Source organism: Argopecten irradians, chromosome 4, assembly GCF_041381155.1.
Source record: "Argopecten irradians isolate NY chromosome 4, Ai_NY, whole genome shotgun sequence".
Classification (NCBI taxonomy): domain Eukaryota; kingdom Metazoa; phylum Mollusca; class Bivalvia; order Pectinida; family Pectinidae; genus Argopecten; species Argopecten irradians.
In genome coordinates this window covers 33,612,288-33,628,018 of record NC_091137.1, presented here as the reverse complement: position 1 = coordinate 33,628,018, position 15,731 = coordinate 33,612,288, and the positions used below count along the sequence as shown (strand labels likewise).

Sequence of the window (15,731 nt, the reverse complement as noted above, 5' to 3'; positions counted from 1 at the left end):
CTACATGGAAATCAAAATTCAAATGTAGAAGCCTACTCCAGGAATGTTAAAGGTGCTCCACCGCCGACAGAGCATGAATGATTTGAACAATGATTGGTGTTTATTGTGTATATGTATGTCTAATTAACACAAAAAATAATATAAAATTACTTATTTTGCTTTTGGTGCATGCACAATCAGTAATTCATTCCATATAGGATATAGTGTCACAGATTTTTTCGGGATGCAATTAATTAATTTTTATATTTTTAACTTAAAACAAAATCAGAAGCTCCAACTTTTCAATGGTGGTAATGATGTAAAGTAAGTAACTTTTGTTACTGAAGAAAACTACTAAATCGTCTGCTCCTGTTTTTGATAGTAAAAATTTAGATTTGTCAGCCCAGGAGCATCTTTAAGACATCTTAACCACTGAAATACTTACTTGGCTAGTCTTCTTCTTTGCATCATCAGCATCCCTAAAACTCTTGTTCATTTTGTCAGACATAAACTGCTGAAGATCTTTGAAGGTTTTACCCAAATAATCTCTGTCATCCTGAGGCTCAACATTAGTCTAAAAGAATAAGGATCATGTGAAAATACAGATTTTAACATTGTACATATAGTATATTGGTATCAGTAATAGTTTACAAAATGACATCGATTTTTCCTTCAAGTATTCATTACCTCTTGTATATTTTAAGGAGACTCACCCTTCCAGTCTTTACACTCTGTGATAAATCCTTCAGCCGTTTTCTGATCTCGTTATGTGGCATTGTTTCACGAAGTCTAGACTGCCTTTCTCCTTCCAGCTGTTCCTTATATGAATGATTCTGAGCCTGAAAGATAATCAGTACAATCACAAAATCTTAACAAATCTATATTCACAAGGCGTTAATGTTCTATAGGACTAGAACTGCTTTATATATCAGCAACAAGACAACAATCTTAATTATACATCTATGGATTGAGAGTAAGATTTTTTCAAGATTTACAGATTCGATCTGAACATCAAGAATTTCAGGTCATACTTATAACATTTATATCAAAGTTTTCAAGTACATTCAAGATATAAATCAACTTTTTCTAGATCATTCTATCTTGTCATATTGATTTAAGAGTTATCTGCCTTTGTGAAATGGTGCTGATTGACATGTGCAAAGTTTTTTCTAAAAAACAATTGGCTTTCCAGGGGAATAGATACTGTAACAAATAATCCTCTTCTAAAGAGCTGATAACTCCTCCTTACTAAGATATACATTATAGGTCTGTTTTTACCTTGATAGCCTCCAGCTGGTGTTGTAGGCGACGATTCTCCTCGTCCACAGCCGAAGCTACATTGGCCTGCTGTAGTGCTTTTGAAGCTCGTTCTTTTTCTATCTTTAACTGTGACTCAATCGCCTGTTTGTCATACTGTAAACAAGTGTAAGTATTGAAATCTTCATTTTTAATTGTGTTTTACTCCAAACATGGTTACATTACATCATGTAAAATATAAACATAACACCACATCTTTAACATATGTTTACTGCTTACAATATCTATCCACCTTCTCAGGTCCCTAGATTTACAGCGTGAAATATCCTTTGATTGCATCACTTCTTCCTCACTGTTGGTAACATTATTTTACTATCTTCTTGAACTTTATTGTTTCCTAAAATGAACTTAAATTTTTCATCTTATTACAAACATCTGCTTTAATAACCTTTAATATCCTGAAGTTTTGACTTGCCTTTCCATATTGGTTGTGACCTTTTGCTCCATAACCTTTCACCTGCCTACCCACTTTACTTGTGAATTATGACCTTTAACCTCATCTAACCTACCTGTGCCTTCCTGCCAGCCTCCTTCAGGGCCCGCTTCAGGTCTAAAAGTTCAGCAGAAGTATTTTCCATCTGGTCCTGGTACTCTGCATCCTTAGTTCGAGTTCGATGTAACTGGTCCTCCAGGGTTTTATTGAGGTTTTGGGTGTCACTTAGGTTCTGTTCCATTTCTATTAATCTCTGTGAACATTACAATCACTTTGAATAATCTATGAATTATACCTGTATTAATCTGAAAATCTAAATATTGTGCTAAATCAAATGTTTAAATATGGTTGATAGAAAGCTACACTGTTGGATATTGTGTAAATGCTCTATTTCTTGTTTTGTTAATTTCACACTTATAGGGTACCGATAGCTTGACTTTTTAAATAAAAGAAACATGACTGTTTTAGCAAATTTGTAATGAAATCAGTACCTACACTTGGATATAACAATAGAAATAATTGTCAAAGACAAAGACATACCTTTTCCATGGCCTTGTAATTGCCTGCCTCAGCATCCAGCACACCTAGCTCTTGTTCTAACTGAGACACTTTTTGTTCCAATCGCGTCTTCTCACCCAAAATGGAGTCAAAGTCGCGCTGGCGGCGGAGCCCCTGCTGTTTTACATTGGACAAGTAACCTTGGAGACCACCAACAATCTCATCCAGTTCTGTACGCAGCGATTCGTTAGCATCTATCTGGTCTGTAAATCATAATTATTGAGTATGAAAACCTATATATAAAAATATATTGTAAACATCCTTATTTAGAGCTAAATCAATTTCAGCAGTGCTAAAATTGACATCAAGCACCAATCATCGACTTTGATTTCATTAACAACTTATACACTTTTTACACCTTTGGGTACTGCTAGGTCATTTGTCTAATTTACACTGATTATGTAACATTATTACCTAAATGTAATGTCTGAAAAAAAAATCCTTACTTTTTTCTCACACAAAATAATATACATGAACATAGCCAAGAACAAATCAGAGCCCAGTTTTATCAATATTCTTTAACTAAGGAACCTCAAAGTGCTATATAAATTCAGGAAATTTCCTTGAGATTTTTTCCTTAATTTCTGCATTGCTTTCCTATAGCAATTTTTTAAGTAGAGGAATTTCCTTAAAGTTACAGAACGACATAGACACTGGGACTAGGTAGGTAGATATATATCTATCTCTCACCATCATTGAGCTGCTGTTCGAGTTTCTTGATGTCAGCGGTTTCCTTGGCGATGGTGTCCAGCATCACCTCGAGCTGCTGCTGTAACTGTCCATACATCTGGTTACTCTCACTGATCTGTTGCTCCTTGTCCACCATCTCAGCATACACTTTCCTCTGTACAAAAAATATATATTTAGGTGTAGGCTTATTTTACATGTTTTATTGAAAGTTATGGTTATTTAGGGACAATTTAAGGCTGATTATGGAAAAAAAATTGAAACACCTGAAAAACAACTGTCTACTGTTCAACTTTGTAATTAACTTCATTGCTTGAAGCTTTCAAATCATTTTCAATTTCAATTTCAACAAATTTTATTTTGAAAAATTCTAATCATTTGTGGTAAGAAATATTCCTATTTAGCCAAAAGAACAATTATCCAAAAAAAGTCAGACCTTTCATGTTAGACTTTTCAAAGGACCAAAGAAGAATGTTTATGTATGACAGGTGGTCCCTTAATATAGGTGAAATATCAGAAGAATATCCATGACAGAAATTGTGGCAGGTGTTTGTTTGCTTTATACAGGCTGTGATAAAGGCAGGTTTGACAAAGGTTTATATAACTTTGTTGTTATCTTAATTTATGGTCCATAACAATCACAATAACAACAAGAATTTCAACATTCAACAAATATTTCATATTACATTAGTACCAGGCAATTAACTACCCCACATGGATTTCAAACAAGCAGTCCATATATGGAGGACTATAGTGGTCATATGGACACCATGTAAATACAAATAATGTTATTTTTTCTGATGTACTATTTTTTCGCAAAGAATAGATTTGGCAAGAGAATATTACATCTAGAACTTTTTCAATTAAATATAACATTTATACATACCAATAGGAAATATATTTAACTTACATATTTTGGATCTTTGCTGTCCAGTCGGTCAAGCTGACCCTTGAGCCGGGCCACATCCACCTTACTATCATGCATACTTTTCACTGTCTTCTCGATTTCATCCTCAATCTGGGTAGCACTATCCTTCAGGTCATTTACCTGTAATTAAATCATGAGATGAAATATCAAAAATCAAGTTATTTACCTATAACTAAACCATGAGATGAAATATCAAAACTAAACTTGTTTACCTGTAATTAAACCACAAGATGAAATATCAAAACATAAAGTGGTTTACCTGTAATCAAGCTACAGAGATAAAATATCAAAACTTAAGCTGATATTCAGATTTTAAACTTTGGTTCAAACTGGCAAGAAACGTTAGCAACTGGAACACATGCAGTGGTTACCTTGAATTGTTTGAGGAATGAGGTTCCCTCAAGCCTTACATCAATGTCCCAATGCATTATTTTGAGATGTTTTATTCTCAATTATTAAATTATTAAAAGTTCATCTTCAAAGAAGTTATTGTTTTAATCTTACCTTTGACATACAAAAATCATACACAGGAAAAGCACTTAGTGTCTGGGGAACATGTAATGGCATAGCTATACACCAAGTATACTACAGACGATTCAGAATTCAGATCTTACCAAAATTCACCAATCATATAACACATCCCTTACATAGAAATGGACTTGTCCATTTTCAAAAGTAATGTACATTCTATTACACATAGAAGGGAAGGGATGTGTAATGTGGTCAGTGTTATAAATGAGATAAATACCATAAACATTGTTGACGGTGTCAACTTTACACAGTCATAAACTGCCGTGATCAGTAGAACAACAAGGGGAGATAATCGGTCTTTTTGTTAAATGACAGACCAAGGACATGATATATTTATGATGCGGATATAAAGTGAATGACAACGGTAGTACTGTATTTATCAGGGAATCAAATAATGCTAAGTCAACAAAGTCATTTATATGCAATAAACAAATATGAAGGTCTCAGTAAAAAATTGAGTTGGTAATATAAAGTCAATGTGCACTGTATTGGCTCCTTGGTTTATTCCTAGATATCTTCTTTTAAGACAACCAAATTAAGATAGTCAAACTAAGACCATTAAGACAGCAAAACTAAGACAGCCAAACTAAGACATAAGTAAATGACAGCCAAACTAAGACAGTCAAACTAAGATCATTAAGACAGCCAAACTAAGACAGTCAAACTAAGACCATTAAGACAGCAACTAAGACAGTCAAACTAAGACCATTAAGACAGCCAAACTAAGACAGTCAAACTAAGATCATTATGATAACTAAACTAAGATCATTAAGACAGCCAAACTAAGACAGTCAAACTAAGACCATTAAGATAACTAAACTAAGACAGTCAAACTAAGACCATTAAGACAGCCAAACTAAGACAGTCAAACTAAGATCATTAAGACAGCAAACTAAGACAGTCAACTAAGACATAAACAAACTAAGACAGCAAAAAGACAGTCAAACTAAGACATAAAACTAAGACATTAAGACAGCAAACTAAGACATTAAGACAGCAACCTAAGACAGTCAAACTAAGACATTAAGACATAGCCAAACTAAGACAGTCAAACTAAGATCATTAAGATAACTAAACTAAGACCATTAAGACAGCCAAACTAAGACAGTCAAACTAAGACCATTAAGACAACCAAACTGACCTAAGACAGCCAAACTAGACCATTAAGACAGCCAAACTCAGACCTTAAGACAACCAAACTCAGACCTTTAAGACAGCCAAACTCAGACCATTTAAGACAACCAAACTAGACTTTAAGACACCAAACTCAGACCTTAAGACAACCAAACTCAGACCTTTAAGACAACCAAACTCAGACCTTTAAGACAACCAAACTCAGACCTTTAAGACAACCAAACTCAGACCTTTAAGACAACCAAACTCAGACCTTAAGACAACCAAACTCAGACCTTTAAACAACCAAACTCAGACCTTTAAGACAACCAAACTCAGACCTTTAAGACAACCAAACTCAGACCTTTAAGACAACCAAACTCAGACCTTTAAGACAACCAAACTCAGACCTTTAAGACAACTAAACTCAGACCATTAAGACAACCAAACTCAGACCTTTAAGACAACCAAACTCAGACCTTTAAGACAACCAAACTCAGACCTTTAATACAACCAAACTCAGACCTTAAGACAACCAAACTCAGACCTTTAAGACAACCAAACTCAGACCTTTAAGACAACCAAACTCAGACCTTTAAGACAACCAAACTCAGACCTTTAAGACAACCAAACTCAGACCTTTAAGACAACCAAACTCAGACCTTTAAGACAACCAAACTCAGACCTTTAAGACAACCAAACTCAGACCTTTAAGACAACCAAACTCAGACCTTAAGACAACCAAACTCAGACCTTTAAGACAACCAAACTCAGACCTTTAAGACAACCAAACTCAGACCTTTAAGACAACCAAACTCAGACCTTTAAGACAACCAAACTCAGACCTTTAAGACAACCAAACTCAGACCTTTAAGACAACCAAACTCAGACCTTTAAGACAACCAAACTCAGACCTTTAAGACAACCAAACTCAGACCTTTAAGACAACCAAACTCAGACCTTTAAGACAACCAAACTCAGACCTTTAAGACAACCAAACTCAGACCTTTAAGACAACCAAACTCAGACCTTTAAGACAACCAAACTCAGACCTTTAAGACAACCAAACTCAGACCTTTAAGACAACCAAACTCAGACCTTTAAGACAACCAAACTCAGACCTTTAAGACAACCAAACTCAGACAAGACAACCAAACTCAGACCTTTAAGACAACCAAACTCAGACCTTTAAGACAACCAAACTCAGACCTTTAAGACAACCAAACTCAGACCTTTAAGACAACCAAACTCAGACCTTTAAGACAACCAAACTCAGACCTTTAAGACAACCAAACTCAGACCTTTAAAACAACCAAACTCAGACCTTTAAGACAACCAAACTCAGACCTTTAAGACAACCAAACTCAGACCTTTAAGACAACCAAACTCAGACCTTTAAGACAACCAAACTCAGACCTTTAAGACAACCAAACTCAGACCTTTAAGACAACCAAACTCAGACCTTTAAGACAACCAAACTCAGACCTTTAAGACAACCAAACTCAGACCTTTAAGACAACCAAACTCATACTTTTAAGACAACCAAACTCAGACCTTTAAGACAACCAAACTCAGACCTTTAAACAACCAACTCAGACTTTAAGACAACCAAACTCCATAGACCTTAACTAGACCATTAAGACACAAACTACAAACTCAGACACCTTTAAGAACAACCAAACTCAGACCTTAAGACAACCAAACTCAGACCTTTAAGACAACGCCAAAAAGTCCAAAACAACTCAGACCTTTAAGACAACCAAACTCAGACCTTTAAGACAACCAAACTCAGACCTTTAAGACAACCAAATCAGACCTTTAACAACCAAACTCAGACCTTTAAGACAACCAAACTCAGACCTTTAAGACAACCAAACTCAGACCTTTAAGACAACCAAACTCAGACCTTTAAGACAACCAAACTCAGACCTTTAAAACAACCAAACTCAGACCTTTAAGACAACCAAACTCAGACCTTTAAGACAACCAAACTCAGACCTTTAAGACAACCAAACTCAGACCTTTAAGACAACCAAACTCAGACCTTTAAGACAACCAAACTCAGACCTTTAAGACAACCAAACTCAGACCTTTAAGACAACCAAACTCAGACCTTTAAGACAACCAAACTCAGACCTTTAAGACAACCAAACTCAGACCTTTAAGACAACCAAACTCAGACCTTTAAGACAACCAAACTCAGACCTTTAAGACAACCAAACTCAGACCTTTAAGACAACCAAACTCAGACCTTTAAGACAACCAAACTCAGACCTTTAAGACAACCAAACTCAGACCTTTAAGACAACCAAACTCAGACCTTTAAGACAACCAAACTCAGACCTTTAAGACAACCAAACTCAGACCTTTAAGACAACCAAACTCAGACCATTTAAGACAACCAAACTCAGACCTTTAAGACAACCAAATCAGACTTTAAGACAACCAAACTCAGACCTTTAAGACAACCAAACTCAGACCTTTAAAGACAACCAAACTCAGACCTTTAAGACAACCAAACTCAGACCTTTAAGACAACCAAACTCAGACCTTTAAGACAACCAAACTCAGACCTTTAAGACAACCAAACTCAGACCTTTAAGACAACCAAACTCAGACCTTTAAGACAACCAAACTCAGACAAGACAACAAACTCAGACCTTTAAGACAACCAAAAACTCAGACCTTTAAGACAACCAAACTCAGACCTTTAAGACAACCAAACTCAGACCTTAAGAAACAAACTCAGACCAAACTCAACCTTTAAACAACCAAACTCAGACCTTTAAGACAACCAAACTCAGACCTTTAAGACAACCAAACTCAGACCTTTTAAGACAACCAAACTCAGACTTTTAAACACAACCAAACTCAGACCTTTAAGACAACCAAAACTCTCAGACCTTTAAGACAACCAAACTCAGACCTTTAAGACAACCAAAACTCAGACCTTTAAGACAACAAACTCAGACCTTTAAGAAACAACCAAAACTCAGACCTTTAAAACAACCAAACTCAGACCTTTAAGACAACCAAAACTCAGACCTTTAAACAACCAAACTCAGACCATTAAGACAACCAAACTCAGACCTTTAAGACAACCAAACTCAGACCTTTAAGACAACCAAACTCAGACATTTAAGACAACCAAACTCAGACCTTTAAGACAACCAAACTCAGACCTTTAAAACAACCAAACTCAGACTTTAAAAACAATCAACCACAAACTCAGACCTTTAAGACAACCAAACTCAGACCTTTAAGACAACCAAACAACCAAACTCAGACCTTTAAGACAACCAAACTCAGACCTTTAAGACAACCAAACTCAGACCTTTAAGACAACCAACTCAACCTTTAAACAACCAAACTCAGACCTTTAAGACAACCAAACTCAGACCTTTAAGACAACCAAACTCAGACCTTTAATACAACCAAACTCAGACCTTTAAGACAACCAAACTCAGACCTTTAAGACAACCAAACTCAGACCTTTAAGACAACCAAACTCAGACCTTTAAGACAACCAAACTCAGACCTTTAAGACAACCAAACTCAGACCTTTAAGACAACCAAACTCAGACCTTTAAGACAACCAAACTCAGACTTTTAAGACAACCAAACTCAGACCTTTAAGACAACCAAACTCAGACCTTTAAGACAACCAAAACAGACCTTTAAGACAACCACTCAGACTTTAAGACAACCAAACTCAGACCTTTAAGACAACCAAACTCAGACCTTTAAACAACCAAACTCAGACCTTTAAGACAACCAAACTCAGACCTTTAAGACAACCAAACTCAGACCTTTAAGACAACCAAACTCAGACCTTTAAGACAACCAAACCAAAAGACTCCAAACTCAGACCTTAAGACAACCAAACTCAGACCTTTAAGACAACCAAACTCAGACCTTTAAGACAACCAAACTCAGACCTTTAAGACAACCAAACTCAGACCTTTAAGACAACCAAACTCAGACCTTTAAGACAACCAAACTCAGACCTTTAAGACAACCAAACTCAGACCTTTAAGACAACCAAACTCAGACATTTAAGACAATTCCTAACTAATGTCCACTGCCATTCTCTTGAACAGCTATATCTGCAATCCTCTTGAAGTTCTTTGACAATTCACCAGTCCCTCAGATAGGACTGCAATTCAATTTCAATTTCTAAATATTTTAATGACAAAAGATGTTAAGTGTCGATAGGATTAGACATCAGGCATAGCCTATCTTAGTCTTCTCCTGATAATAGGCTGAAGTTATCATTGTCATTCTTTTTAACACCAACCTATAGCAGTGTTGAGCTTTGACTACTCACCAGTTGCATTTTCTTTGCCATCCTTTGACGAAGCTGCACCTTGACGTCATCCTTCTCTGTGATGTCCCCCATACGTTTGAGGTCTTTGGTTGCCTGTAACAGCTTCCTCTCCGTACCCATCAAGTCATCGGTGAGACGCTTCAGGCGGTCCTCCGCTGTAAATTAACTCAATATTAGTGATGCTGCACCCTGCTTACATTGACAAATAATTGAAAGAAGCATTCCAATATTACCTATCATTTTAGATACTTTCTTAACAATGTTCAGTCAAAACTGGACAATTTTGTACTGTCTTCGACCAAAAGTAAAAAGTGAAAAAAGTGTAATTCATTGTGTTGTAATTATCAATACCGTTTGGCTTAGGTTATCTCAAATGAAGGGATATAAATACATGGAAACAAAAAGTTATTTTGTTCAACATTAGAGAGGAGAAAATCCTGCTAAAATTACTAGACTAGTGTACTGGTTGAATGTATCTTCACAGATAAAATAAAGATATAAAAGTAATTTCAGACAAAATATAAAAAAATTCATTTATTTGCATGCCTCTAATTTGTCTACTTCCATGAGTTGGTTAATTTGATGAAATCTGATCTAAAATACATCTTGTGAGAAAGTACAAATTGAATTCAAACGAATGTCAAAATTCTTTATATTATGTGCTGTATATATATAATGGTCATCATACACCTCATGGATTTATGTTATATTAAATGAAAAAAGGTGAGAATTTACAATTAAAAGAGTCATTAATGAAAGTGGATTTGTTTGTGTTATAGATCCTAAAACAGCTCTAGTTATTCAAGAATGATTTGGTGAGGAACGGAAGTTTCCACATAAAAACCATCAACTGACACTGCTAGTTCCTAGCAACTGCCTGAGCAGATCTTACAATTGCGACCTAAGGGAAGATATGCACCAATATTGGACATTAACTCATTCATGATTCACCCTTGTAGACAAATTTGAACTTTTCTTACTTAATGGATGGAACAGTTCATTATAAATTTTCAGGGGTCAATGAGTTAATAATGTGGTCATCCTGGCTAAAAGTAGGGAGTAAGTGAGGGTTGGTCAATGCTGGGAGAACATTTTCGATACAGACAGGTAATTCTATATCAATAGAGATTTTGATGTTGGTAAGAAACATGAAATAGGAAAAGGATTTTTACACCACTAATAAAATGAACAATACAAATAGCCATTTCTTCTTTTTCCAGATCAAGAGTCAGACTCAAAGTTTGAGTGCATTTGACTCTAGGAGGTGGCATGAAAATGTGATATTCAAAAAATCATCATTTGTCAAATACTGTACAGTAAATTAAAGCATTCTTCTAATTAGATCGTATTGTTAAAAGAAAAAGTTGGAATTAAAAAAAAAAAACAAGGAAAAATAATGAAGAGAGGTATGAGAAACCAAATGGTACCAAAGCCAATGGCAGACAAAGGAAGGTAGAACATACTAAAATCAACGGGAAATACAACAGGAAAAGAAATAAAAAGGAACATGATTGATATTTGATGAAAATACAAAACCAAAACCCCACATGAAACAAAGGACAGGGGTCAATATATACGATTCTAAAGGAATGATATCAGATTCAAAATTCTATCAGCATACTTATTCAATACTAAATCTGTTTAGTTATTCTTGAAAGACAGATTCTCAAAAGATGTCATTTGTAAAAAAAAAGTTTTTAAAAAGCTAATATTTTTCTATAATTTAATAACGTTTAATTATGTTAGACTAAATAGTAAATTAAATATATTTCTGGAAGAATTAATGAAAGTTACAATAATATTGTGATTATGGTATTATAATGTTTATATAAGGGAAGCATACCTTCCTGTACATCTGTAAATTATGTAATAAAGATGTAAAAAAATATCTCATGTTATGCTACATAAAGCAAAATTATAATATCCTTTATAATAGAACTGCAAAATAAATATGTGTTACATAATTTTATACATACTACTAAATGATAAACAGATTTAATCATATGAATTCAAGCTCAAAGAAATGTTGAAAAATGGAAAATATTTTTTTAATTTTAAAATGAATTAAAGTATAAAATCAAAGATAACATTTGAGGACAATTCAGTGCATGTGTTCATAGCAGGAGGAGTGCTTCTACAGAGTTATGATAATACAGTCAAACCTGTCTATAAAGGACACCTGTCTATAAAGGACATACTCATCAACTCAATTTTGTGGAATATACAATATAATCAACCTCTGTATACAGGACATCTGTCTGTAATGGACATTTTTGTTATATTCCTTTGGTATACGTTATAGACAGGTTTGACTGTCTAACATTGAACACATATTCATGTCTAGGGGTGAGTACTTACTTTTGGAGACCTTGTCTTGTTTTTCCGCCAAGGCACTATCCAACTGTACGTGGATCTTATCCATGATTTCAGCCTTCTGTGGACTAGCAGACGACACGTTATGGAAGCGAGCCTGCTGGGGCGGGGAAACACCTATAGAGCTCTCCCGAGAGTACTGGTTAGCCTTGTAGCGGGCACGCCCTATGTACGGGCTCTCATCCAACCCTCCGCTCTCATCATGCTAAAACAAATGTACATTATGATCTTGATTTATCATACAATAATCTATTTTCCAGATTATGCCTATGTCAATATAATGATGCATATGTTGGCTTTGTGCTAGATGTAGGTAACACCATAAAACAAAACAATATGTATACTATAATAACCATTAATTCCTGTAGATGGTGGCGTCATCCTTTTACTTAAACACTTTATAAACAGAAATGACAATTTACCTCTATACATATAAACCTATCTGGCATATTATCAACAGGGGTGGATCCTAAGGGGGAGAAGGGCTTTAAATTTGAGGTGAGGTCTTATTTGCAGACAACTCTCCTAATTCTAAACATATGTAAAATAAGGAGGGGATCTTTTTTGTGGGAAGGATTTTATTTTTGGTCAAATATGGTATGATAAATTAAAATATGAAGTATTAGAGTGATAATTAAAGACATACCTGATTTCTCTGTGGACTTGTCCCTAAACTATCAAACTTGGAGTCAATGTTATGGAAGGCTAACTCCTGTTCTAATTGGTAATGTTTCTCACATGCTTTGTTTAACTCAGAAGTCTTCTTTTTCAACTGAAAAGAACAAATCAAACAGAATTTGCTAAAATTAAATCAATACGTTTTTTGCAAAATTTAATTAGAAAATTTACTAGGCAAATCTCCATTGTCCCATGACAAGCTGTTGTAACAGTTTTACCGGTGTGTTTCTATAAATAATGGCAATTATTAGAAACTAATCAATATTTCAACATCTAATGGGTTATTAAATATTTACATAGCTGCAATGAAAATTAGAACACTAAAAAAAAATGGATAAAAATCAATACCTCAATACATGTACAGTCACAGTACACAGAGTGTATAAAAACTCCAGAATACATTATACTGTTAGCCAATTTGTGCAAATATGCATCCCTTACATAAAAGCAATGATTTAGAAATGGTGGAGGGGAAACAAAATGAATAAAATAAAAGATTTTTCATTTGCTTTTCTCACCTGCAATCTGTATAAAACAACTAATTTCAAGAGAAAAGTTTACATCCACTTTCTTGAAGTTGTCACACTATCTACGTGTCATATCACTGTAATATATCCCAGAATTCTTTGTAAAATTTCACATCTTTGGAAGTTTACACTATAAGAACACATCTTTGGAAGTTTACACTATAAGAACCACATATTTTCCAATAAATTCCAATGCAAAATGTCAAATATATCCAATATATAATCACAAGGTCTGACACATGTTGACTTCCACAGACCTACCCCGATACTGTACTGTCACTGCCACGCCACAACACACGCTGTCAGTGCAGATCAGTCTTTGCACACATTATAGCATGTGTTAGCTTTTCAAATCTATACCCCTGTGAATGCTTATAGAAATCAACAGCTAGCAGCATTGATAAGGGACTTATAATTCCCGCTCGTTTAGACATGTCAGATTTGTGTTACCTTGTCCTGATACCTTACCTGTCCTTAACGATCTCTAATCCATTCATCAAGGCTGACCAGTGTTAGATAGGACAACTCGACTAATCGGCCATAATTTAATCTTCTATCATACCCTACATGCTCAAATTATTCAACTCTCTGTATACTACCAAGCTACTATTGAAATCTCATCCATAAGAAATTTAAAGGGAAAGCTTATAAACACACCATTCAACCGATTTTAAATTAAAAATCCTCAAAGTGAATTTTAACTCACTTTTATGATTTATAACAATACATCAGTTCCAATGACTTACATCAAATACAAAATTTTGCATAAAATATTGTAAACTTAATTTTCCTGGACATATGTCTATTAACATTCATCTAGTGAAATAATTAATACTCCAGGTATTCATGAATATCTTTTAGAAAATAACTGCAGTATTTACAGACAAGTGTTCCTGACAATACTATACTCAGGTACAGGAAACCCCATCAAACTATAGCCATTTCAGAATGACAATATACCCAATTTAACCCAAGGCCAATGGTGTGATGAAAACGATCCTTGATCTACCTCAGTTTCTGAATTAATGTGTTGAAATTTCATTATACATTTTAATATCATATTTACTTAACTCAGCTACTTGCTATTAAATGTAGTATGAAATTAACAAAAGAAACAAAAGTATACAAAACTAGTATGTATTAGTATATAGTGAGTATTTACAAATCAGAATACACATTGAACTGGTGTATATAGGTGTGACTTTATTAACTTGTACCATTATTCTGCTGACCAAAGTTAAACACTAGACTTATATTGTAACACAATAATTCATGACCCAGACAAAACTGTTGAACAGCACTTTTCATAAGCTCCAATACAGAATAAAATCTTACATAAATTTCAAGATTAAAATATAATGTCTTTGATTTAAATTGTATTGAAATATTTATTTACATAATCCAAAGCAAGCTTTAGGGAAATGCAGGTGTATTGAGACTGTATAAGTTGTATGGGTACACATTTTGGTTTGGCATAAGTGCATTTTAGGAGAATCAAAGAGCTGTTCTATGTCGCATCTAGACCATGAACAGAAACTGTGACTATAATGCTTCAGATCAAGTGCTAAAAAAATATTCCGAATACCCAGAGACTGGGAGAATTAACACCCAGAGACATGTCCAGTTACGAGACTGAAACAGCGCTTTGGCTATTGATGCAAATTTGAGAGGCTTTTAGAGTAACATGACATTTGTACCATCATATGACACTTGCGACAAACGACACAAATGCAACAGAGTACCAAGTGACAGTAGCATCAGTTTCACTTGCTGGATCTAAATGACTTGAAGATGATCCATTAAACAACGAAATAATCATAAGCAAATTGCAGCTGATCTTTGTACTCAACTTATAAATGACACTTCAGCACAATATATGAATGAAATTGGCATCCAACATGCAGATGACACTTGCATCCAGCTTATATATGGTACTTCAGTAATACAAATAGTACATGCATCCAATATACAAATGACATGTACACATGCACTAAACGTACAAATGACACTGCCATCAAAAATATATGTACAAATTGAATGTCACTAGCAAGACAAAACTAATAATACCAAACATCTAACACTAGAATGGTCACGATCATTGACGTTATGGTTTCTTCTGTGTTAAAAGAAGAAAACATTCCATCAATGGTAAATATTTTACATTTCCAAAGAACAAATAAGAAATCTGAATATTATTTGATATTAAATTTAAAAACTGAAGCTATAAAATGATCATTACCTGCTTACGTCACTAGATATAATTGACTTGTTTAGATAAAT

At 34.5% G+C, this 15,731-nt stretch overlaps 1 protein-coding gene across 8 annotated transcripts in view; it reads right to left on the bottom strand.

Moving 5' to 3' along the window:
• The window catches only part of LOC138321379 (centriolin-like), an 85,677-nt gene that overhangs the window by 44,139 nt on the left and 25,807 nt on the right, over window positions 1–15,731 (bottom strand). For all 8 annotated transcript variants that reach the window (XM_069265027.1, XM_069265033.1, XM_069265031.1 and 5 more), the window contains exons 8-17: window positions 12,893–13,018; window positions 12,232–12,451; window positions 9,874–10,028; window positions 3,885–4,022; window positions 2,978–3,131; window positions 2,270–2,490; window positions 1,806–1,982; window positions 1,258–1,392; window positions 693–818; window positions 425–553 (exon numbers count right to left, since the gene is read on the bottom strand). In XM_069265027.1, coding sequence (XP_069121128.1) covers window positions 425–553; window positions 693–818; window positions 1,258–1,392; window positions 1,806–1,982; window positions 2,270–2,490; window positions 2,978–3,131; window positions 3,885–4,022; window positions 9,874–10,028; window positions 12,232–12,451; window positions 12,893–13,018 — 1,581 coding nt within the window. The remainder of the gene's footprint in view (window positions 1–424; window positions 554–692; window positions 819–1,257; window positions 1,393–1,805; window positions 1,983–2,269; window positions 2,491–2,977; window positions 3,132–3,884; window positions 4,023–9,873; window positions 10,029–12,231; window positions 12,452–12,892; window positions 13,019–15,731) is intronic.